Genomic DNA, 24,644 nt, shown 5'->3' with positions numbered 1-24,644 from the left:
AAGGTGGCAACACTAAACAGATTTTTAGTGTAGACAAAACAGTCTTATATTGGAAGAAGATGCCATCTAGGACTTTCACAGCTAGAGAGGAGGAGTCAATGCTTGGCTTCAAAGCTTCAAAGGACAGGCTGACTCTCTTGTTAGGAAGAGAAGTTGAAACCAATGCTCATTTGCCATTCCAAAAATCCTACGGCCCTCAAGAATTATGCTAAATCTACTCTGCCTGTGCTCTATCAGTGGAACAACAAAGCCTGGATGACAGTACATCTATGTACAACATAGTTTACTGAATATTTTAAGCCAACTGTTGAGACATACTGCCCAGAAAAAAAAGATTCCTTTTAAAAGATTACTGTTCATTGACAAAGGACCTGGTCATCCAAGAGCTCTGAAGGAGATGTACTATGAGATTAGTGTTGTTTTCATGACTGCTGACAAAACACCCATTCTGCAGTCCATAGATCAAGGAATTATTTCAACTTTTAAGTCTTATTATTTAAGAAATACATTTTGTAAGGTTATAGCTGCCATAGATAGATTTCTCTGATAGAGACAGATTTCTCTGATAGAGATAGATTTCCCTGACAGATCTGGGTAAAGTAAATTGAAAACTTTCTGGAAAGGGTTCACCATTCTAGATACCTTTAAGAACATTCATGATTCATGGGAAGAGGTCAAAATATCAACATTCACTAGAGTTTGGCAGAAGTTGATTCCAACCCTCATGGATGATTTTGAGGGGTTCAAGACTTCAGTAGAGGAAGTAACTGCAGATGTGAAATAGAATTAGAAGTGGAGCCTGAAGGTGTGACTGAATTGCTGCAATCTCACAGTAAAACTCTTAACATGAGGAGTTGCTTCTTATGTATGAACAAAGAAAATGGTTTTTTGAGATGGAATCTACTCCTGGTGAAGATGCTGTGAAGACTGTTGAAATGACAGTAAACGATTTAGAATTTTACATAAACTTCGTTCATAAAGCAGCAGCGGGGTTGGAGAGGACAGGCTCTAATTTTGAAAGCTCTACTGTGGGTAAGATGTTATCAAACAGGATTGCATGCTACAGAGAAATCATTTGTGAAAGGAAGAGTTAATCAGTGTGGCAAACTTCACTGTTGTCTTATTTAAGAAATTACCCCAGCCACCCCAGCCTTGAGCAGCCACCATCCTGATAAATCAGCAGCCAACACTGAGGCAAGACCCTCCATCAACAAAAATATTCCAACTCACTGAAGGCTCAGATCATGGCTAGCATGTTTGATCAAAACAGTATTTTTTAATTAAGCTATGTACACTGGGTTTTTTTAGACATAATGCTATGGCACCCTTAACAGATTACAGTACAGTGTAAACATAACTTTAATATACACTGAAAAACAAAAAAGTTCATGTGACTTGATTTATTGCAATATTAGCTTTATTTTGGTGGTCTGAAACTTAACTCGCAATATCTCCAAGGTATGCCTGTGTAAGTCAATTCTGGATTATCTGGGTAGCTGTCATTTCGGTGTTACCATGTACATCGTTCATTTTGTGCCTTCATTATCATGTGTACATCTAGTTAAGTTAGCACCAATTATTTTAATAATTGCAGGAAGATGAGAAAGAGCAATAAATGATGCATTAATATCAAAGGAAGTCCAGTTGAAATTATGGCAGGTCATATGAAGGAAACTTATGTAGTAATCTGAATGGACCAAGTGTTGATGAAATTGAGTCATTTCATAAAGCCTATTGTAGAAGAGTGCCAGGAACTCAAAAGGACCAGTAGCCAGTACCATATTCATGTTGCAAGTAGCAAGTTGAGTTCAGCAAAATATTATCTGTCACATAAAAGTAATGTTAGTTTGAATTGTATTTATTGGTTCTGTAGGGTTTTCTAAATAATATTTTTTTAATTGTATCATATAATAACTAAGTATCACAAGTTTATATATATAATTAATATATAATATATATTATATATTAATTATATATATTATATACATAATTAATATATACTAATATATATAATTATATATTATATATAATTAATTTCAACATTAAGTTATTCTGTTAAGAGTATATGTACATTACTTAAATTTGAGAAGCACTGACTTATTGTTTGTATTTACTGAGAGATCTCTCTGGGCTGGTTTGCTGCAATCCAATATGAAATATCACTCACTGTGGCCCTCACCAAGTACTCATTAACTTCGAAGGAAGTACTTTTTTCTCTCACCCATTTTAATTCAACAAGTTTATTATCAAATGATGCAGTAAACAGCTTCACTGTCTTCCTCTCTGGAATTTCTTTATCCTGACCTCCACTTACTGGATACTCATCTATCTATAACCTATGTCTTCCCTTACCTCGGAGAAAGGGGCGAAAAAAAGTTGGGGAGGAGGATATTTCAGTTTCCTTTTGCTACTATAACAGGTTACCACAAATCTAGTGGCTTATAAACAACACAGACTTCTTCTTTTACAGTTCTGGAGGTCAAAAATCCAAAATGAGTTTCACTGGGCTGAAATCAGGTGCCAGCAGAATTGCATTCCTTCTGGAGGATCTCAAGAAGAATGTGCTTCCTTGTCTTTCCCAGCTTCTAGGGGCTCCTCACATTCCTTGGCTTGTGTCCCTCCATCACTCTGACCTCTGCTTGGATCATCAAATCTTCTTTTCTGATTCTGACCCTCCTGCTTCCCTCTTTCATTTACAAGGACCCTTGTGATTACAAGGGGCCCACCCAGTAATTCTGGATAATGTGTCTATCTCAAGATCCTCAACTTGATCACATCTGCAAAGTCTCTTTCACCATGTAACATAGCATATTCACAGGTTCCTGGGATTAGGATGTGTAAGTCTTTCTGGTGGCATGATTCTGCCTAACACAGTGGGTATCAGTTTGCCCAGCCAGTCCCAAGAGCAGAAACTCTGATGGGGGAACCCAACTTGGAAAAGTGTGGGAACACATTCTCCAGAAAGAGAAGAAAAGGGGGATGGACGTAGGTTAAGAGAAAGAGGCATTATATGGTGAATGAAGAGGAGGTTCTTTTTCTGAGGAGGATTAAGGAAAAGGTTGAAGGCTTGAGATGGCGGGAAAGACTTGGAAAAGTCACTGTGGAAGGTGGGAAAGCCTGCAACTAAAGAAAAAGCAACTGCTTCACCAGGGCTTACCTGAGTAAAGGCAGTTACCTGAGTAAGACATGGGGTCTGAGGTCACGCCAATTAGCATGTACATGAAGATGGCACTAAACCCAGTGCCAAAAGAGCTGTCTAAATTTTTATTTCAAATTTTAGGACGAAACCAAACAATGACATCAGAATTAAAGTGCTTCTACCATCTCCTTTTTGTTATGCCATGTTTCTTCTTTTTCCTTGATTCCTATAAGAAACTTGACACTAATTAAGCTAGCATAAGAAGGTGGTAAAAAAAGAAGATGAATCATAGACCACACTGGAAATAAACCAAGAAATAAGAAAAACTGATCTCTGCCCCAAAGAACAACAATGGTGAAAAACTGCACTAGCAAAGGGGCTATGTACTGAGAGTTTAAATATTTTTTAAAGGACAAAACATGGAGTCTGATAAGATGTACCAGCTGCTCCTCTTTTCTAAGACATTTGCCCAGGAGACAGCTACTAAAGCTTGAGTGTACTTCTCTCTTGCTGTGTCACAGGATGTCCCTCTCCCCTCCCCACCCCCTCCCTGCTCTCCTGCTGCGTGTGTGTGTGTGTGTGTGTGTGTGTGTGTGTGTGTGTTTGGTTTCTCTCTCCCTCCTAAGAACTCAGCCCCCGCCTGTCTCCTGCTGTTGCTGCTGCTTGACTAGCTTGCTGCCTCCTGCCTCTCCTTTCTCTCTCTGCTTAGCGCCTTGCCTTCTGGTAAGTATGCAAACACTCCCCCAAGCCCTGTGAGATGATGTAGGGTGCGGTTTGTGGTGTTCGAAACTTGCAACTTTGAGACTGCCAGGGAACTGTTGAAGAACTTTCCATTGTTCTATTTACAATTAAAATGTGTTGCTCAGGAAGGGATGTGTGTGTGGGAATCTGTTGGGACTGCCAGGACAACTGAAAAATTCTCTCTCAGAGGAGGCAAAAGATGGGCAATGAAGTTTATAGAAGATAAAACAGAAATAATTTCTTGCTGTAAAACTGATGGATAGAGAAAGAGAATTTAAAAGTAACAGAGTTCTTTGACTGTTTTTTTCCTCTTGTGGATTTGTCTTAAGGCTACTTTTAGGAATTGAGTTGTCCTGTGGTTTACAACAGCTCAGTTATTCTGTTTTAAAGTAAATGTGGAGCATGAGTTTAAAGGAGATCCATGGACTTAATATAAAAAAAATCAATGATTATGGCCTCTGATGAATGAAGAATAAATCAAACACAAACAAAACACTAAAATTCCTACGGACAGTCGGTTTTAAATTCATTGCTTTAAAGTTTGGTTTACTTTAGATTTTATTTCATCCTCAGGAGGCTCCCTAACACTTTAAAACCCACATATGGATTTAAACCAATAAATGTTTACTGTTTTCAATTTGATTTAAAAAGTATTCTCTTCCCTTGATTTCCAAAGATGAAGTGCTAAAGGCCAGGGCTCCTTTTAGAAGAGCTTAAAATAACTTCTGGCTGGACAGCAGGTGCCATGTGTCTTTCTCCAAGTTCAGGGGAAGCATAAGTTATATATAGATGTGTGTGCCCAACAAGCAGGGGTCAGGATAAAGAATTCCAGTGATGAAGACAATGAAGCTGTTTACTGCATCGTTTGATAATAAAGATGGTGAATTAAAATAATTGAGAGAAAAAAGTACTTCCTTCAAAGTTAATGAGTACTTGGTGACGGCCACAGGTAGGTGGCAATGTCTGTACATTGAATTTTCTGTTCTTGTTTGCATTCGAGCATTTGACATCGCCTGCCCTAAGAACCAGAGGAGGAAGCTGCATAGTACATGGAGCAGTATGTTTTAGTTTTCGCTTTCATGCCACCACAACAGCAAAACCTGTGTGTTATTAGGACCCTGTCATAATTGTATGCTGCTAATTAGCAGCATCACCATTAAGTATTATTTACAAATAAAACGCACCATAACTTAAAGGTCTAAGCCAAAGGTACTGCAACACTAGAAATGGTGATAGCCAGAAACCCTCAGCCCATTCCTCACCCCCTATTTCCAAAGAGCCCATATTATACCTGGATTATTCTCCTAGTTCATTCCCTCCCTGCTTTTTAGACATTTCTACTTCTTAAAAAGTATTGTTATCCTAGACCTCCTTGACTGAGAAAAGAAAGTTGTAATCTGATTTTTTTCTAAAAGAAAGTCAGTTTTTATATCAGAACAAAAAGGTATAGAAACTCAAGGAATTGTTATTATGAGCATCACCATGTTTCCATACAAGTTCATTAGTTAATTTATACCTTTCCTCATTCTATCTTATTCCAAAAATGAGGCTGGTTTGAACCTCAGGGGAAAAAAAAGTGTTTTCCTGATTGATAATTACATGTTGCTCATTTGGGAAAAGGAAAATACTAGACAAGCAAGTATCTCCTGTATCCAATATAATAATTCATTTATATTAATGGACTCATACTAATCAATATGGATTAAAATAGAGTTTAGAATGTTATCATTATGAATGATTTTAGTAAGGTCAATGGCTCTTGTATTCAATGTTTTAACTTTGGGGAAAAAAGCACCAATTTAAATTTAAACATTAAATGTATACATCTATGTCTTTATAACAATTGTAAATCTACATAGAATTATATGAGAGAATGGTAACACAGACTGGCTAGTCTAAGCAAAATGACAAATATGACCATGAAAAACGGTATCTTGAATTACTCTGTTAACGTCAATAATAGGAGATACTATAGGAATTTAAAGACCAAAACCAAAAATATGCTAATAGTATGACTCGATTTGGAAAGATGCTTCTCACTGTTCCTACTCAACTAATTGCAATATTGATGGTTTGTGGAAGTACATTCATTCTATGTTAGAAACTGTAATTAGTAGGTGCCCATGTGGGAATAGCCTTACAATTTACCTGTAACTGGGTTAACTACATCAACGCTGTCTGTGCTTACCACCAGATACCACTCCCAGTATGGAGACCAATCAGTCTGTACAGCTGTCGGGGGAGCCACAGTCAACACCTGTGGGGGACAGTTCAGTATTGCCCAGTCAAAATGGCCTGGAGAAGCAAGATGATCAGGATTCCTCAACCCCACTCCCAGCACCTGAGGAGGAGGCAGGTGTGCAGCCTGAACGAGGAGTCCATGATATCTCTGAAGAACTGAACCGACAGCTGGAAGACATCATTAACACGTACGGGTCTGCTGCCGGCACGGCAGGGAAAGACGGTCCCACCATGGCCAAGGAGCAGCCTGAGAACATGGCACCACCCGACAGTGAGGACAGGGACTGCGAGGAGGCCGCTGAAGAGACGGAGAGAGAACCTCCGGCCTCTGGAGAGCCGCCCACAGCCAAAGAGCCTGTCAGCAATAAAGAGCAAAAACTGGAGAAGAAAATTCTAAAAGGATTAGGCAAGTAGTTACGTTCTAATGCATGACTTTTCTTTGTATTATTCCCAAAAAGGGGCACTTCCTCCCATCTTGCTAAGAGCCACATCTCATATTTGGATTTTACCACAATAGCTTCCTTCAGGATCACCAGTACCTTACTGTACTTATCCTCAGCCCCTTAGTGGTGTGTTCCATTACTACATATATAAAATATTTTTTAATTTAACAAAGCTCTTCAGAAATGTATTAATTATAGAATGCTGAAAATCTCAGAAAACAATTTTATTCTCATTAGTTCACTGGTTCAGCAAATATTTACTAATGCCTAGTCTCTATGAGGTACACAAAGATAAAAAAGTCTTTGGTTAAGGAGCTCTAGGTCTGGAGAGAAAAACAGATGTGTACACTAATTGTTATATAGGATAAGTGCTACAACAGGCACAGGAAAATTGTTAGGAGAGCATGGAGGATTGGTAACACCAAAAATGGCTGTGAAAGAAGGATGAGAGAGTTAATTTTTCAGCTATAAGTGAGAGCATGTTACTGCACATAGGAGCATCTGCCTGTCTCGGTGAATTTCACTGAAACACTCACTACAATCACCACCTCCTATGTGATACATTCCCTAACATGCCCAGGTAGCGTTAGCATCACCTTCCGTCGCTCTCCATGAAATTTTCTGCAGCAATCATTTGTTTATATACCTGCCTCCCAAGCTGGAGGGAGAATCTATTGAGACAGTGGTCACATCTTACTCATTTCTGGAAGACAGTGTGGAAGAGTAAAACAGATCATGGGCACTGGAGTCAGAACTGGGTTCAGACTCCAGTGAACAGGTTACGTGTAAACCCCAAAGTATGTCTATGCTGTCACAGGACCTCACTTTGGCACGTGAAACCACTGCTGGCAGTGCTTTCAAGAAGGGCTAAAGGACACATTCAGACAGCTACTTTACCTACTGAGCATAAAGATCAACCCAGATAACACCAAGTTCTAAAGTACAAGATCAGAATCACTTTAGAGTTTTGGAACTCTGGAAAACAGAATAAAGTTGGTCTGTGTTACAGAGCTATTTTTTCTTCTCTATCCAAGGCATCTCAGAAATAACCTTTTGCATTAGTCATTGTTAAACTTTCTGTAAGATAAAACAAAATCACATCGCAGAGGTAAATGATTTTAAGTATTCCTAACCAGGAAAGTTCTCTGGCTTTATCATTTTGAAACTACATCTACATAGCAATTTGTATGTGTTATAATGGGGGGATAGGTATGAAGAAAGCAGGGGTGAAGTTAAAGATGACCAATTTTGGTTTCTACTCTTGTCTTCCACGAGTTATTTCAAAGTCTGTATTAACCTCATACTTACCAAATAATCAAAAAAATTCCCAGAGAAAGAAAAAATTTCACAACTAATTCTGCCACTTTCTATAAGTTACCAAAGTTCAACTGAATGTGTTTATCAGAACCAATGTTTGTGATCAGAGTGCCCAGGTGGGTCCACTCTAATTACATGTGTACAAGCTGCTGACACGTTCATGATGTTCCTCTGAACACTATCAGTATATTCTTCTAAACACTGTACTATTTCAGCTATATTTTGAGTTAAAACAATATATTTTTAAAATTATTTATTTATTTATTTTTGCTGTGTTGGGTCTTCGTTTCTGTGCCAGGGCTTTCTCTAGTTGTGGCGAGCGGGGGCCACTCTTCATCGCGGTGTGCGGGCCTCTATCGCGGCCTCCCTGTTGCGGAGCACAGGCTCCCGATACGCAGGCTCAGTAGTTGTGGCTCACGGGCCTAGTTGCTCCGCGGCATGTGGGATCCTCCCAGACCAGGGCTCGAACCCGTGTCCCCTGCATTGGCAGGCAGATTCTCAACCACTGCGCCACCAGGGAAGCCCAAAACAATATTTTTAAGCTAATTTAAATATATATATATATATATATATTTTTTTTTTTTTTTTTTTTTTTTTTTTTTGCAGTACGCGGGCCTCTCACTGCTGTGGCCTCTCCCGTTGCGGAGCACAGGCTCCGGACGCGCAGGCTCAGCAGCCATGGCTCACGGGCCTAGCCGCTCCGCGGCATGTGGGATCTTCCCGGACCGGGGCACGAACCCGTGTCCCCTGCATCGGCAGGCAGACTCTCAACCACTGCGCCACCAGGGAAGCCCAAAACAATATTTTTAAGCTAATTTAAATATTTTAAACATCATTTCAATTATCTGCAAGTGGTTTTAACAGGTTTCTTGGCTATTTATCAATTAAATGATACTACACTATGGTCTAGACCAATGATTTCAAATTTACTGTGCATTGGAATCAAATGCAGAATTTGTCAAAAAGGCTGTTGCTGAGCAGAAAGATTCAGAATTGGTAGGTCTGGACTGGGGCCAAGGCACCCTGGGTAATTCTGACACAAACAGATTGTGGAAGCAGTGGTTCTGATGCTTCAGAAAGTTCTTCCTCCACCCATTTGGAGAAAATATAAAGTGCCGGCTGTGGTCTTCTTTTAGAAACTATTTGGAGCTTTTATAGAATATTAGTATGTCATTCAATTCATACCTGAAGATATATCTTTAGTCTTTGCTTACATATTTGATCAAAGATGAGTCTTTAATTATTGTATGTTTATCAAATAACATTTGCTTTATTGATACTTTTGAGATACCGAAATGTTCTGACTCTCTAACCCCAAATTTTCCAAAGTATGTACTTTGGGATATTTGACATTTCAGACCAAGCTTGTTTCCTAACTGCCAGAATTCTCTGACCTCTAATATATACAATAGTGAAAAATCTCCAATAGTGATGGGCACAGTTTACAACATTTCCTGAATTTATTGGACCAAAAACACCCTTCTTTCACGGAACACCTTTGAATATTTGGGAAATGTCTCTACAACCCAAGCACTCAAGACTTGTTTTTCCTTTACAGGCCACATATCCTCCCACAGTTAACACACTATACACTGGAGCAGCTGAGGGAACACTTTAAAATCTCTTTAGTTGGTGGAGTCACTTTCTCCTTGGCATTGACTAAAACAAAAAACAGATTCCACATTAGACGGCACCATGACATGTCCTCTTAACATCTAAGTGTCCCCCTGCCTTCCCCCACCCCATCTTCCAGCCCACAAGTGTCTTATTAATCTCTTCTCTGTCAACGTTATGTGGGCTGCACAAGTCCCACATAGTAAGAAGCACAAACAATGATAAAATGTAATATCCTTTCTGATATTTAGACTGATAACTGATTGAGTAGGAATTCATAGGTTTGAAGCATAAACCCACGAGAAAAGCAAAGCTGATCCACAGGTCCATTCTGAGCTCAGAATCTATCTAGTCAACCCATTGATTTACTGAGAGGGAAATTAAAGCCTAGAGAGTTTTAAAGTCTGCCAAAAATAAAAATTATTCAACTAATTGATGTGGTTGTGAGATTAGTCATAAAGAAAGCAAGATGCAGACCTGAAGTCACTAATATTACAGGGCCAAAGATATATAAAAATAATTGGTATGTTGGTTGAGGAGCATTTAATTGAGCTATAGTTCAGTTCATTGGTTTCACCTTTCCAGTGACAGGTGAGTTTCAGTTCTACCTTCTGAGTAGCATCTTGACTAGGACATTGATTTTCTAAAATCTTTTGGGCCATTGACTTACTCTGCCTTAGAATGGTCACCTTCCCAGGTAGTCTGTTTTATAAGATTTTAGCTTGATTTTTCTCTAGTTTCACTCTGAAAAGGAAATAAACTGTTGCTTTGATACAAATGCTAAATTTTCTGGAAGAAATGGTAGAAAACCAGAAGAATTTAGGAGAGAGAGGAATCCACAGAGACTGAAGGGTCCATGAGTAGATTCACAGAGAAGCTCAAACTTAGGCCAGATCCTGAAAGGAGAGGAGGGTTTAGAGGAGTAAGTGAAATAAGGGAAAAAAAAATTTGTCTTGGGCAAAATGATTAGTACTTTCTTCTGACTCAAGTTGGGAATGGATGTATATATTTCTTACTGCTTTTTCTGATATTATTCTTTTTTATTGTAAGGTTTTGCTTTATTTTGTTTTCCCTGGAATAATCTCCTCATTATTAGGCTCAAAGTTGTTTTCTTCCTAAGAAAGTTTTCTTTATAGTTATAGCTAAGAAACTGCTAGCAGTTTAAACACATAAAGCCGATTTTTCCTCTTGTGTCTGACACTGTCACCAAATGACCCCATTTCCTAAAATTGTAATTATAGCCTTTCTTAGAAGATGAGTGGGTCTCTGTCTATCCCCCTCCTCAACATAATCCCACACAGCACTCTAGTCCAGTGAAACCAATGGAAGTTTACAAATGAAGCTCTCTGATGTTACAAAGTTACGTATTCCATACATGCTTGTCTCCAGTTTCTTGGATTTTTTTGTTGAAATCATTTTTGAAGGGTAGACTGATGCATCTGAATGTTAAACTTCTATACAAAATAAGAGAATATGAGAGCAGAAAGACACCTCAGTGAGTGTGACAATAAAAAAAAAAAACACCTGTTCACATCATTAAAGAAAACAAAAGGGGGAGAAGATACTGAATGTGGAGAGAAAAAGAGACCCACTGGACTCACTCAAGACACGATACGGTTTTCTACGTCAATACTCACACTGAAAGGTATGCTAAGCATACATTAAATGTCACAGGGGAGAGTAAAACCTGTCTTTCCTCTAGCTGATCACAGAGTTGTCTTCTGGACAGTGTTTACTTGACTTACATGATATTAGTGCACAGGTTGGCTTTGTTCCATTATTACCAAGATTTACTAAACACTTGCCATGGGCCAAACACTGTGCGGGGTCCTGGGCCAAATCTGACCAACAGTGCAGTCTCTTGCCTTTAACGGATGATCCTCCAACTCAGGACAGCAGTCATCACGTGAGCACAAACTGAAGACAAGGGTGAGGGGATGGCCTGACCAACACAAGTCTGTCCCTGCTGCTACAGAAATCACTCAAAGCCACGCCTGGTGGCGGCGGAGCGCAGAGCTTACCAGTTTAAAGGCAGTGTTATGCCACAGGCCATATTGGATTGCTGGTGGGGCACCACTCACCCCTACCTTCTCCCCTGTCTCAGACTGTGTCTCTAATCTGACCTGACTCACTGGGCAAATATAGATGAAACCAGCTGTTAGGAATGAGGTCACTTTTTTCAAAAAAAGTTTCCTTTAATTTCTCTAGGTTTCCCTGGCATCAAAATTCCACATGGGAGTGGAGTGATTTAGAGCAAGTAGACAAACCTTGGATTCAAGTCTTGGCTCTGCCAGTACTGATTATGTAACTTTGGACTTCTCTGGGCTTTCGATTCTTAATCTATAAAATTAACCAGTTGTCTGGGTGCTCTTTGAAGTTCCTTCTAGACCTAAAATTCTTTGATGCCGTTAGAGTTACCAGTTTTAGCAAATGAAAATACAAGCTGCCCAGGGAACTTTGAATTTCAGATAAACAAACCATTATTTTTTTACTACGAGTGTGTCCCATGTCCTGTATTTCATCTGGCAATCCTAATTCCATGATACATCTGCCTCTCCAGGATGAAAGCAAAAATTCCAGCACAGGAGACATGGCTGTTCTTGGGGGAGAGGTTGTCAAAGTTGTTAATATTCTTAAGCAGATTTATATCAGGAAACTTGGGCTCCACTGTATGGTCTGACCTCCCAACCCTGATTAGAAAGGGTGGCTGTCACAGGTGGGTGAGGACGGGGAAGCTGCTCCGCCTTGACCCTACTGTTTGCAAAGATACATTCAGTGGTACATACACGTAGGCCTCAGGGTCCGGCTCCTGCCTACAACGCTCAGCCCAGTGGGCACTGAAAGACAAGATTTCCAGGCATCATAGAAAGGCTAACCAGGCAGTTTGAGCTGAAGAGGACAAAAGGAAGAACAATGGGGAAAGAAAAGAAAGAATCTGAGGTTCACTGTCAAATAATCATGAACAGATGAGTTTTTAAATGTAGCATAAACTCCGAATGGAAACAGAAAATGAAACTGCCAACAGAGATTAAGGCCTGGATGAGAGAAGGGAAGACCTGGGGAGGCTAAATCTGCAGCCAGAGAGACACAGAAAGGCCTGTGAAAAAAAGGCCCTGCATGTCTTGGGTCCATTTTCTCTATGTTTTGACTTTATTCCCCACTTGTTAGGAAATACAATCAGAGTCATTCCACCCAAACTTCATGGAGTAGGCTCATGCACAGAAACAAGAGAATTGGCTCCCCCCGCAAAGAAAGAGCAAAGAGGTACTGAAGGAACAAAACCAAAAAAATGGGCAGACTAAACTGTCATGTTTCTCTGCTTCAGGCTGGAATTTTAACAGCTCCATGTATTAATCCTGGCTGTTTCACAGTAGTCAGATATTTGGATAGGCTGGTTTGCTTCTTTTTTTAGATAATTAACATGGGGAAGTGGATGACTATTCTTTCATAAAGTCAGTGTTTTTTATTCTTTTGAATATTTTCAGAATGTTCAAAATCCCTTGGAATATTTAGAACATGGGGGGAAGTAACAAGAATGCATTCTTAGGATGAAAATTTGGGGACTACCCTTATAGCAGACATTTATTGAGAATCTACCATGAGCCTGACACTGTACCACACATCTTTACAAACTTCTCATCTAATCACTTATTCTGCAAAATGGGTATCATTCCTTCATACAGGGGAAAAAAACCAAAATTACATCTGTGGCTCAGACAAGTGAAGTGGCTTGGCCAAGGCTGGATAGCAGCTAACAAGCAGACAACCTGAGATTCTAACTCTTATCATCTGACATCAAGTTCAGCACTTATATTTTAAAATGTCTTTATGGTTTTTGTTTTCTTTTAAGGCAAAGAAGCCAATCTGCTAATGCAAAATCTGAACAAGTTGCAAACTCCTGAGGAAAAGCTTGATTTTTTATTCAAGAAGTATGCTGAATTGGTAAGTGCTTTGATTAGCCCTTTTTGTCAGAAAGATTCAAGCTCTGGTTAGAGCTGAGAAAAGGATGCTGTTAGTTTTTCAGGTATATCATTATAGCTGGTTACCTCAGACAAGTCAAAGCCAGAATTCATGAAGGCAGAATTTTTAAAAAAGAAATAATAAAAAGAAACAGAAAAACTGAGGAATAACAGCAAAGGGAAGAAAGAGGATACAGTTGGAGTCTACTGCACCTTCAATTATGTGCATAATTCGGGAGATGGAAGAGAGAATCATAGATAATTAAAAATTGTGAATATTTAAAAGTTCCTTTTGCCTTTGCAATAAAACAGAAATACCCTAGAATAAAGGTAAACCTTCATCTGGTTCTTGTACACAGATTTTTTGAGGGGGTGGTCCCCTCAGGAAGGCAGAGGGTTGAGTTAATCCCACCCCTCAGTTTGTGACACATGCTCGTTTATTCCTGATGACTTGATTGATTCATTCATTCATTCATTCTCTTTGATCTACATTCTTCTCCTTGTCCCCCACGATGGCAAAGCATTTGACGTGGATTGTTTTGTTTCTGGTTATAGGTCCTCCCATGCAGTCTCCCTCTCAATAAGGTAGGACCACTGGCAGGAAGGGAGGCCACTCCCAGACTTCAGAGAATCTGTGAAGTGGATGGTCTCCTCGCCAGTACTCTTATAATAGGCCAGTTGGAAGAAAGAGGAGGGTTCAGTGAAGCCAGACCCCCTAGTTTCAGTGAACCCTCACAAAAACTGGCTAAAGGAGTTGCACCTGAGGTTCGTGCACCACCCCTGAGGTGTACGAGACCCACTGAGGAGATGTGGTGTCCTCTCAAGTGAGGCTGGGCAATGTACCTCTCTCTCATTTCTGCTTCTTCTCCTCATTTTTTTCCACTTTCTTATTTCTTTTGGAGAAGCAGTGACAGGAAAATGAAACTTAAGCCCCTACACACAACAAAACAATTCCTCCAGGCAGTAGATTGAACTGCCCCTGAAGGCAGATTTACCTTACAGCAAAGAAGCTTAAGAGTCAGTGCCTCTCACTTGCATGGGCCCCTCTGAGGCCCTGAACATAATTCTCTTTTTTTTAATTTTTTCCTTTTTTTTTTTTAAAAGAAGGTCTCCAAAACTGAGACCCACAAACCCCTCAGGTCTCTGGCTGCATCGTATCCCTATTGAGGGAGTAGAGTTTAGTGAGTGACTTGTTTTCCTTCTTTTTTTTACTCTAATTTTAGCCCTGTGACCCCTATTTATTCTTTCCTTTCTTCCTTGTACCTCGAGGCATCCTGTTATGCTGAATTGTCACGCAATAGACCCAGAGAAATTCTGAAAACCTGAATGACTAGTGATTGCTTAACTCTACCAACAATACTTTTAAATTATTTTTTGATCACATAAACCACATCACAATAATATAAGGAAAACGTTGAATACACAAGTAAAAATATCTCTAATCCTACAATCTAAAACACAATTGTTGATTTATCTGTCTTCCTTTCCCGTTCTGCTATACATTCAGAGACACCTTTTGTATAACTACCATCATAAGGTGCATATAATTTAGTATCTGTTTTTTTGGCTCATATGACAGACATTTTCCCATGTAGTTTGTAGTCTTCATAATTATATTTTGTCAAAGCTAGGTAATTTTCCATTAATTGACTTTATCTACTGGTTCTCTAATTTGGGGACATTTAGACTCCTTCCAGTGTTTGTTTTACCAAATATTGCTGCAGTGAACATCATCATGCATGAGATTTGTTCATCCTCTTTTATGATCTTAGGAAAAAGTTTCAGAATTGGGATTACTAAATCAAGCAGTATAAATGCTTTTTTAAATGGCTATATTGTTTTCCAAAAGAATGGTAGAAATTTATAAAGCAAGTAATAGTGTATCAATTTTATTGCAACTTGTTTAACATTGGCTGTTAACCACTCATGGGCAATTTCAGTGCCATAAAATGGTAGGTGTCAAATTTAATATTTTTCCCCCAAATCTGGCCCCATCCTCACCTGTCCACCCTTGCTCTTTTCAATAATTACTACATTGATTTCCCTTTGCCCTTCAATTTATTCACTCATACCAAGGCCATTCATATTTAGTTCCTAGTGCCATGTTGCATGCTTGGATGAACTGGGCATCTTCTAGACTACTACTCTTTATGGTGCTGTAGCCCCACAGCAGAATATCGGGAAAGAACCACTTATCCAGTCTTTCCAAGATTTTCTTCATGAGCCAGGGCTGTTCACCCTGGTCTCCAGGAACTCCCCAAGCCCACTCACTCTCCTAGCCAAGAAGTCAACCCCACAGAGGTTATTTTTCCAGAAATTCTACTCAATTCAAGTCTTAACTATACTTTGGCATTTGTATCATACCCCATAATAAACTTTTAAACTCAAAATATCATTCTAGAAAAAATGAATAGGAGAAAATTGACCCCCAAACCCCATCACATATCCTTTTCAGAAAGGAAAAATTATGAAGAATTTCAATCTTTTACTTGGACACTAAAAGCTATTTTCCCTGCTCACTGATTCAGATATTAATACAGAGAGTGTCTGAAATACAAGTGTTAACATAGAATAAATCATTAAATTCAAGGCTGTGAATCAAACTGTCACCCTAGCTCACTCACCCTTACAGATTCTAAATCCTGTAATATCATCAACTATTGTATTTATTAATAAATAAGGATAAGTTCATTAATAAATAAGGACACCTCATGACTAAATTAAGAAATGACCTGGAAGAAATGTTTTTTGCAAATTTCCTCCATTTAAAAGTAGCTAGGTTACTAGCTACTTGGCATTAATTTTACTTTTTTAACTTAATAGTAAAGAAGAAAGAGAGAACAAGAGAAATTCCAGATAAAAATCTTATATGCCTGTTAGAATTGTACAGAAGACACATGTCTAAGGGTATTATTAAATCACAAGGCCAGCATTTGACTGAAGTTGACCCAGCTGCAATATGTTTGCTTTCATTCATTAAGAAACCCCATATGCATTCACATAAATCTTAAGTATTGAACAAAATTAGCCACACTCTAAAAAAAAAAAAATCGTCAGCAAGTTAAGGGGTTCTATTTAGAGCAAAGCAAGACAGACCTAGCTATATTTCAGATGTGTATGATCCTGCCTTAAAACTGGAACATTTAAATGGCCAGTGAGGTATAGCACAAATCCTCTCTTCCAACTTATGAAACACATGCAAGGTATCCTCCTCCTGATGCTCAGATAAATCCACACATAGGGCAGTGTTCCCCCAAACAGGGGAAGTTTTGCCAACCATGGGCCAGTAGGCAATGTCTCTGGAGATACTCTGGATATCACAGTTGGGGGTGCCACTGGCATCCGGTGGGTAGGGGCTGGGGATGCAGCTAAACAGCCTACAATGCAGGGGACAGCCTCCACAGCAAAGGACGATCTGTCCCCAAATGTCAACAGTGCTAAGGTTGAGAAACCCTGACAAATGGTTTAATCTTCCAAAGGTAAAGTCTGAACCAAAACGGCAATAACAATAATAGCAACATATAAATGTCAAGAAAGGACAATAGGTCATGTAAAGTACGAACACAAGTATGAGAAGTTTCACCCCTGTCTAATAACTATGGTGCAAAATGAGGTTAGCATGAGAAATATATAATAAAATATAACTAGTTTTCCAATTGAACCTCAAGAAGGATACCAATTTCAATCAATATTTATAGTAATATGGACTTAGTTTTTCCTGATGCTAATTCTCACTAATAAGTAAAAAATGTCCTGAGGTATGAAGATAGAATATCATGTATGAATACCCCCAGCTTAATCTGGCAAGGGTTTATCATGGACATTTCAGGCTGATGGGAGGGAGGGAGGAAAGGATTAAAATAAGATGTAAACTGAAGAAAGTGTGGCTGTCCTGTTCATCTAGTTCAGAAAGAACAAATGCTTTTTCAAGACAGGGTAACTGAGACATGTATCAGGGCTCACGTTGTGTGTGTATCCATTTGCATCTGGCTCTGCGAGGTACCAGGAGCACCTGGGGTCCAGAAGCACCCAGAGGCTCCCAGGCCTTTTCCTCTTCATTAGCCAACAAGGTCATCATTAGGACGAGTACCCTCCTGGCCTATGCACCATTCAGGTTCTAAGGGAACTAAGTGCAGCAGAGGAAATGGGTCTGGAAAAAGGCTCCAGCTTGTTCGTGGCCACACTGATCATCAATCTGGGATCCACACTCCTACTACGCTAGTCTCTGGAGGCTGAACCCCAAATTCCCCCCATTCCAACTAGATTTCCATAAAAATGTGTTGCCAAGTTTACCAGATAAAAATACAGAACGCCCAGTTAACTTTGCATTTCAGGTAAACCAACAACATTTTTTTTTTTTAGTAAAAGTACCTTCCATGCAATACTTTGGATATACTTTTACTAAAAACTTATTCCCTATTTATTTGAAATTCAAATTTAACTGGGTGTCCTACATCTTACCTGGCAACCCTACCTCAGAACTTTAGCATCCCGAGATGGAAAGCCCAGGGGTTCATTGGTTTCATTTTCCATGCCGCCCTTGATTTCGATACTTTAGCTGTGGCTGCTGGAGGAGGGAGAGAAGAGGCCCCACCTGTGCTCCGCAGATACAAGTGTCATGGTTTATTCACCATAAGCACAGAGGGTGAGGGAGATGGGCAGGGAAAAAGGCTTGTTAAGGATACTTGCCATGTGTGCTGTTGGGTTGTTCAGTGGCTATTTCTGAAACTTTGGTGACAGATCATCAATCCTTAAGTAGTCGAGGGGTACATTCTCCACTCCCCCTTTCTTATAACCACAGACTTCATCTTCTGTTTGCTAGGAAGCTGCTTTTCGCTTTCCTACTTTTAAAAATAGTTACTAAAGCTTGTCTTGAGAAAGAATTGTGAAAACTAAACATAAACCAAGCAGACACACCACTGACTATCCTCCTAACGCAAGGCATTATCATGAATTCTGAGACATGCTTCTATACTGACTGACTTCATTAGACTCAAGAAAGATAAAACTGTTTCTAGACCACCAAGAAGATCAAAGCAAGAGATCAATAATAAGAATGATGAAGGAAAAAACCCCATAAATGTTATGCTCTTAAAACCATATCTGCAAGTACTGCCAAGTTAACATTTATGAAGTTCTTTTGATTCCAGAGGGACAGTGATAATAGCAAAACATTTTCCAAACAATCATACAGTGGTCTTTAGGCGTTTCCTCTTTGGGTCCTTTTCTATCAACTCAACAGAGATCCCTGCCGTTTTCTTTCACATTTGCATCCCCACATCCAGCTGGATGAACATCGCACTGAGCAAAGGAAGTTAAAACTCCTACAGAAGAAACAGGCACAGATCCAAAAAGAAAAGGACCAGTTACAAGGTGAACACAGCAAAGCTATCCTTGCACGAAGCAAACTGGAGGGTCTGTGCCGGGAGCTGCAGAGACACAACAAGACACTGAAGGTATGTGTCACCGAGGCCCCACATAACACACCTTCTTGCATGCTCGGTAGGCACAGGCTTCTGCTACTTATGGTAAGGGTGTGAGTTTCAGAATCAGATACTAGCCCTGCCACTTGCTCACCTGTAACTTGCAATAAATTATTTTACCTCCCAAGCCTGTTACCTCATCCATAAAATGAGGATTATACCAACTTCGCTGTGTGGTCAGGGAAAAATTAAATGAGGCCACACGTGTAAGGTGCTCACATAGTACCTGATGTGGAGCAGAACTTTAGTAAAATGTGTGCCATTCCTCTTCCTTATGTTGAGTTTGTTTTGTTTTGTTTTTTAAGGTAGGCCTTAGTTCTACTCTTTAAAATACAAATTTATAAAAATTCAACATTTTTTGTACGATAATGAAATCTGCATGACATGAAATAAATTGACACAAAGCTAACTGACAGAATAAGGCAAGATTCAGAGCTAAAATGTCAATAGTCCTCTGAAAAAAGAAGCTACTCGAAAAAACAATGAAGCTCTTCAAGCTTAATTATTCAATCTAAAAATAATAGACTGATCACTTCAGTCAGTCTGCATGGGTTTCATTAATTACAGCGTAAGCCTCTAGCAGTGTGGTTAACTTGATTACACACAGACACTAGCTCCATCCAGTGAAGCAAGATGTAGGGCTCTACAAGATAATACTGCATGCATCCACAATCCCCTTTCCAGCTGAAGATCCTAAAGCTTTTGACAAACAAGAATTAATTAGATAGCAATATTCTTGTGAGACAGTTATTATTACACGTGTTTAAAAGAAGATACTTTAAGAAACAAAGAGATTAAGATCATCGCTAAGTTTTTACAGTGGAGTTAGGAAGAAAAATAGCAGGGCTTCCCTGGTGGCGCAGTGGTTGAGAGTCCGCCTGCCGATGCAGGGGACACGGGTTCGTGCCCCGGTCTGGGAAGATCCCACATGCCGCGGAGCAGCTGGGCCCGTGAGCCATGGCTGTTGAGCCTGCGCATCCGGAGCCTGTGCTCCGCAACGGGAGAGGCCACAACAGTGAGAGGCCCATGTAACGCAAAAAAAAAAAAAAAAAAAAAAAATAGAAGAGGATAATGGCTCCTCATATTCCAAAACTGTTTTCCGATATCTGGGAAATGAGAGACCAGTGTGATGAACTCTAACTCTCAAATTATGAGTTGTAGGGGATGGGCTTCTGGCATCTCTTTAATCATTGCACTGGGACAATCGAAACCCAGGTTATATGGGAATGGGGTCATCATCCTCAACTTCAGATATGTAATCAAGTAATAGCACTCTGTGCTTACATAAATCTCCTGGCTTTCAGTAGTGTTGTATAGTAAGGAGATAAAAGTTAAATTTCCTTTAATGATGTGGATGGAATGATGTGGCTTGATCTCTTTGGACAGCATTCAAAGACAGAATGATGAAGTGGCAGGAGATCCTGTAGCTATACCCACACACCCTCAGTAATGGCTTCCAGTTATGGAAATGGAATTAAGTAGCATTATTATGCCAGGACTTGTGCTGAGTGCTTTTACATACACATTAGGTGTAATGTTCCATAAGTAAAAATTAGCTCTAGATCATTTATGTCTTTACTGAATTTTTGTCTTGTTGCTCTATCAATTGCTGAGGGATGGGTGTAAAAAATCTCCTACTATAATTGTGAAATTGCCTACTTCTTTCTTTTAATTACATCAATTTTTGACTATAGGAATCATCTAGTTTAAGCTATTCATATGTCTATATGTAAATTAATAATTTACTGATTCATTAAATAAACATATACTGAATACCCATGGATTGTGTCCCAGGCACAGCACAGGTTCTAAGATGCACAATGATGCTTGAAAAGTTTTCTTAGTTATTTCAGATTTTGTCCCTCAATTTTCTTTTCATTATTAATTTTCACTTTGAATTTTGTGCATGATAAAGAAAATTTTATCTCAGACATTGTCCAAATGATTGCATTTTCTTTACCAGTGGACTCAAATTTTATGATTGCAGTACATTTATTTTTCTCTCATTGAAAAACAATGTAATGTAAAATGCAAGACGCCATTCTGTGGGCCAGGATTGGGTGCTATGATGGTCTGACATGTGTTTAATGCCATATTAACAGCCATACCTTCTTTCTCTAGCCAGTGGCCAGTGAAAAACTCAGACTCGCTGGGTAGCATGGGGTGGTCCTTTCACTTACTCAATCATTCATGGATGGAATAGTTATAAATGCAAATGACATTCAGATCATGGAGTATAATTCTACGACTAGGAGGTTGTTGGCTTCTAAACTAATCGGGAACAATAAGGAGACAATCACTATCATCACATGTATATTCAACTGCTCTTAACAGACGCCAAAATCACTTTTAGTGAAATACATATAGTAAGTGTTAGCATCCAAAGTTCAGGGAAATAACATCTCCAATAGTTAATTTCTTCAGATTAGGAAGTGTAGATTTCTTCTACAATATCCCTAAGAAATTTCCACTCAATAACTGTTTATACCATGAATAAATTATGATTCTGATATCAGGAGTCATATTAGAGTTAGAAAATATGCAAATATTGTGAAGAAAGGGGATACGTAATGATATATTAAAATATTTCCAGAGCCTGTATTTTCAGCATCAACTTTTATTTTGATCACATTATTCTACTGTAATAATAAAGATTTGCACAATTACCTCTGTTTCAATCAGCATTTCTTTTTAAAAATCCTGTTACATAATTTGATCATGGTAGGCAACTAAATGCAGTATAATTTTACTTGCCAACAATGAAGCAAGCTTTCATAATAACAATTAATCAGAACTAAAGGAATCCTAAAATGTCTGTTTCACTTGTCAGCAGTGTCTCTATCTTTGGTATGATGTAGCAAGATTAAGCCCTTTTATTTTAAAAGAATGAGAGGAATAAGTACAACGCAAATAATTCTCAATATCGATATGGGGGAAATTTGGGTACATTGTCAGCAGTTAGCAATGAAGGGAGACTTCTGATTTAGGAGAAAAGAGAACAGAAATGATATAAAAGTTAATTTTCAATTCTTAAATGTTAACAAAGTAGAAGAGGGGAATATTAGATATTTCATTTTAGAGTTAAAGAAGATTTGAAACATCATATTGCTTTCAAATTCAAAATTTACACTGAACATTTCAATTACCCTATGTGACACAATGGATGATTGTTCCTTCAAAAAATATCCAGCACAGGGGACTTCCCTGGTGGCACAGTGGTTAGGAGTCCACCTGCCAATGCAGGGGACATGGGTTGAGCTCTGGTCTGGGAGGATGCCACATGCCGTGGAGCAAGTAAGCCCATGCGCCAGAACTACTGAGCCTACACTCTGGAGCCCGCGAGCCACACTACTGAAGCCTGCGCGCCTGGAGCCTGTGCTCCGCAACAAGGGAGGCCACCACAAAGCCCATGCACCGCAACGAAAAGTGGCCCCCGCTCGCTGCAACTAGAGGGAGACCACGTGCAGCAACCGGGAGCCAACACCGCCAAAAATAAATACATAAATTTATATATATTAAAAAATATCCAGGGCCTCCCTGGTGGCGCAGTGGTTGAGAGTCCGCCTGCCGATGCAGGGGATGCGGGTTCGTGCCCCGGTCTGGGAGGATCCCATATGCCGCGGAGCGGCTGGGCCCGTGAGCCATGGCCGCTGGGCCTGCGCGTCCGGAGCCTGTGCTCCGCAACGGGAGAGGCCACAACAGTGAGAGGCCCGCATACCACAAAAAGAAAAAAAAAAAAAAAAAAAAAAAAAAAAAAAAAAAATATCCAGCATATTTTCTAAGATTTCCTTTTACATTCTTGAATTGCTGTAATTCATCTATGGTTATCTTAGTTTCCTTTTCAAGCTTTTTGATGAAAGTTTTTTTTTTTTAACTAAAAAAAAATTTATATTGTGACCACTTATATTTAAAAAACTTGGGCAATACAATTATGTGATTAATATGCCATCATTTTTATAGAGGCATAAGATCTATTGTTCTTCTTTCTATACCAAACCAAAGGAACACGTGATATGTCCCATCAATCAGTAAAACCAAGTGGCCTTTTTTTCCAGGCTACAGCCAAGAGATCAGAACCTTAGGGATGCATGTCTGTTAGAAATCCCTGCAGTTTGTTCACTCAACAGGGGACCCGTTGTCTTTAAAACAAGCCTACTCATCACCAACTATCAAATTCAAGGCCCTTGCTGCACCTGCTCTGAGTGACCCTGTATTCACAACTGAAACCTTTGCTCAAACATTTATTTTGGGACTGAGCAATGTTACCTCTAGAGAGCTGAGGAAAAAACATCCTTCTTACCCTGCACACTAATCTTTCATTGACCAAACCCTGAGTTCTGTAAACCCTGGTGCGTGTAAACCAGCATAACAAAAGAGTTTGCTTTCTATCCCCAGGAGGAAACCCTTCAGAGGGCACGTGAGGAAGAAGAGAAAAGGAAGGAGATCACAAGTCATTTCCAGAGCACCCTCACAGATATCCAGGCCCAGATCGAGCAGCAGAGTGAGCGAAATATGAAGCTCTGTCAGGAGAACACTGAGCTTGCAGAGAAACTAAAAAGCATCATTGATCAGTATGAGCTCAGAGAGGAGGTGAGAACCACATCAAACAACTTAGAAGCACTGCATATAAAACCGGATCTGGGTTGTGAAGGTGGGGAACCTGGTTAATGACAAAGTTATGGCCAGCCCTCTCGACTGATTAATATTTAGGATTGGATTTCTTTTACTAGCCAAAATAAAAACAGATGGTATTACAAAATACCTGGCTGAAAGTCATACAGGATTTCTTCAAAACTGGAATCACTGCAAAGCAAAGGTAACAAATGGAAAGTGGTGGGCCGTAAACACAGTTATTCCTGAAAATAATATTTCTCAGCCTTTTTGAAACTCTCTCTACAGAACCAAGAAATACCTCACACACTCCCTCTTAAGAAGTACTATGTCATCTAAATTAAAAGTCTGCATTGTATACACCCCACAATCAAATAATATATAAAATATTACTATATAGTAATTATAGTAATAATGGCATTATTATTTATGCTTAGCTTGTGCCAGGCAATGTGCTAAGTATTATACTTTACATACAATATGTCATTTAATTGTCTCAACAATCTTATGCACCAGATGATAACATACTATCCACATTTTATAGATGGGAAGCAGAGGCTACGAGATTCAATCACTTATCCATAGACACAAAAGCCAGTGTTTTCAATCACTTATCCATAGACACAAAAGCCAAAGACAACAAAACCAAAGAGTTTTGTTGTCAATGGTTTACATTAGGGGGACTATAAGGATCTTTTATTATTTCAAAATTAAACTTTAATATTCAATATGTTTTTAAGACTCCAGATGCCCCCTCAGTATTTTGACATATCATATCCCTTTTCCCATCCCACCCAAATTTTAAATATCTGCCTTAAAATGTAATATAACATAGTCAAAGTAGCCCTGTTGGCAACATGCTAAGGTTTTATCAAGAAAAAACCTGAGCCAATAGAAGGTGGTAATAGCAGTTAGGTAAATCAAGAAACTCCTCACAGTAAGCCATGATGCCATGCTACCATTTTATCTTGTCACGAAGATCAAGCCTGCTCCGAAATGGAGGTCCAGGAGAAAACAAAAGGGAAGGAGCGAAAAAGAAAATGTCCATACTCTTCAGAGAGACCTCATAGGGGCATGGCCTGGTAGACTAGTTGTA

General features: G+C 39.3%; 1 protein-coding gene across 2 annotated transcripts in view; it reads left to right on the top strand.

The window, feature by feature from the left end:
- The first annotated feature begins 3,779 nt into the window (after nt 1-3,779).
- TXLNB (taxilin beta) overlaps nt 3,780-24,644 on the top strand; it is a 37,582-nt gene continuing 16,717 nt past the window's right edge. Inside the window, exons 1-5 of one of the 2 annotated variants that reach the window (XM_081251074.1) lie at nt 3,780-3,862; nt 6,075-6,527; nt 13,346-13,437; nt 18,740-18,910; nt 23,333-23,527. In XM_081251074.1, the coding sequence (XP_081107200.1) occupies nt 6,089-6,527; nt 13,346-13,437; nt 18,740-18,910; nt 23,333-23,527 (897 nt within the window). In that variant the 5' untranslated portion in view covers nt 3,780-3,862; nt 6,075-6,088. The remainder of the gene's footprint in view (nt 3,863-6,074; nt 6,528-13,345; nt 13,438-18,739; nt 18,911-23,332; nt 23,528-24,644) is intronic. The other variant, XM_081251075.1, reaches the window with a different exon arrangement.

The sequence above is a fragment of the Mesoplodon bidens genome (genome assembly GCF_964165515.1).
Source record: "Mesoplodon bidens genome assembly, chromosome: 12".
NCBI lineage: Eukaryota > Metazoa > Chordata > Mammalia > Artiodactyla > Ziphiidae > Mesoplodon > Mesoplodon bidens.
This window is presented reverse-complemented; position numbering and strand designations above follow the sequence as displayed.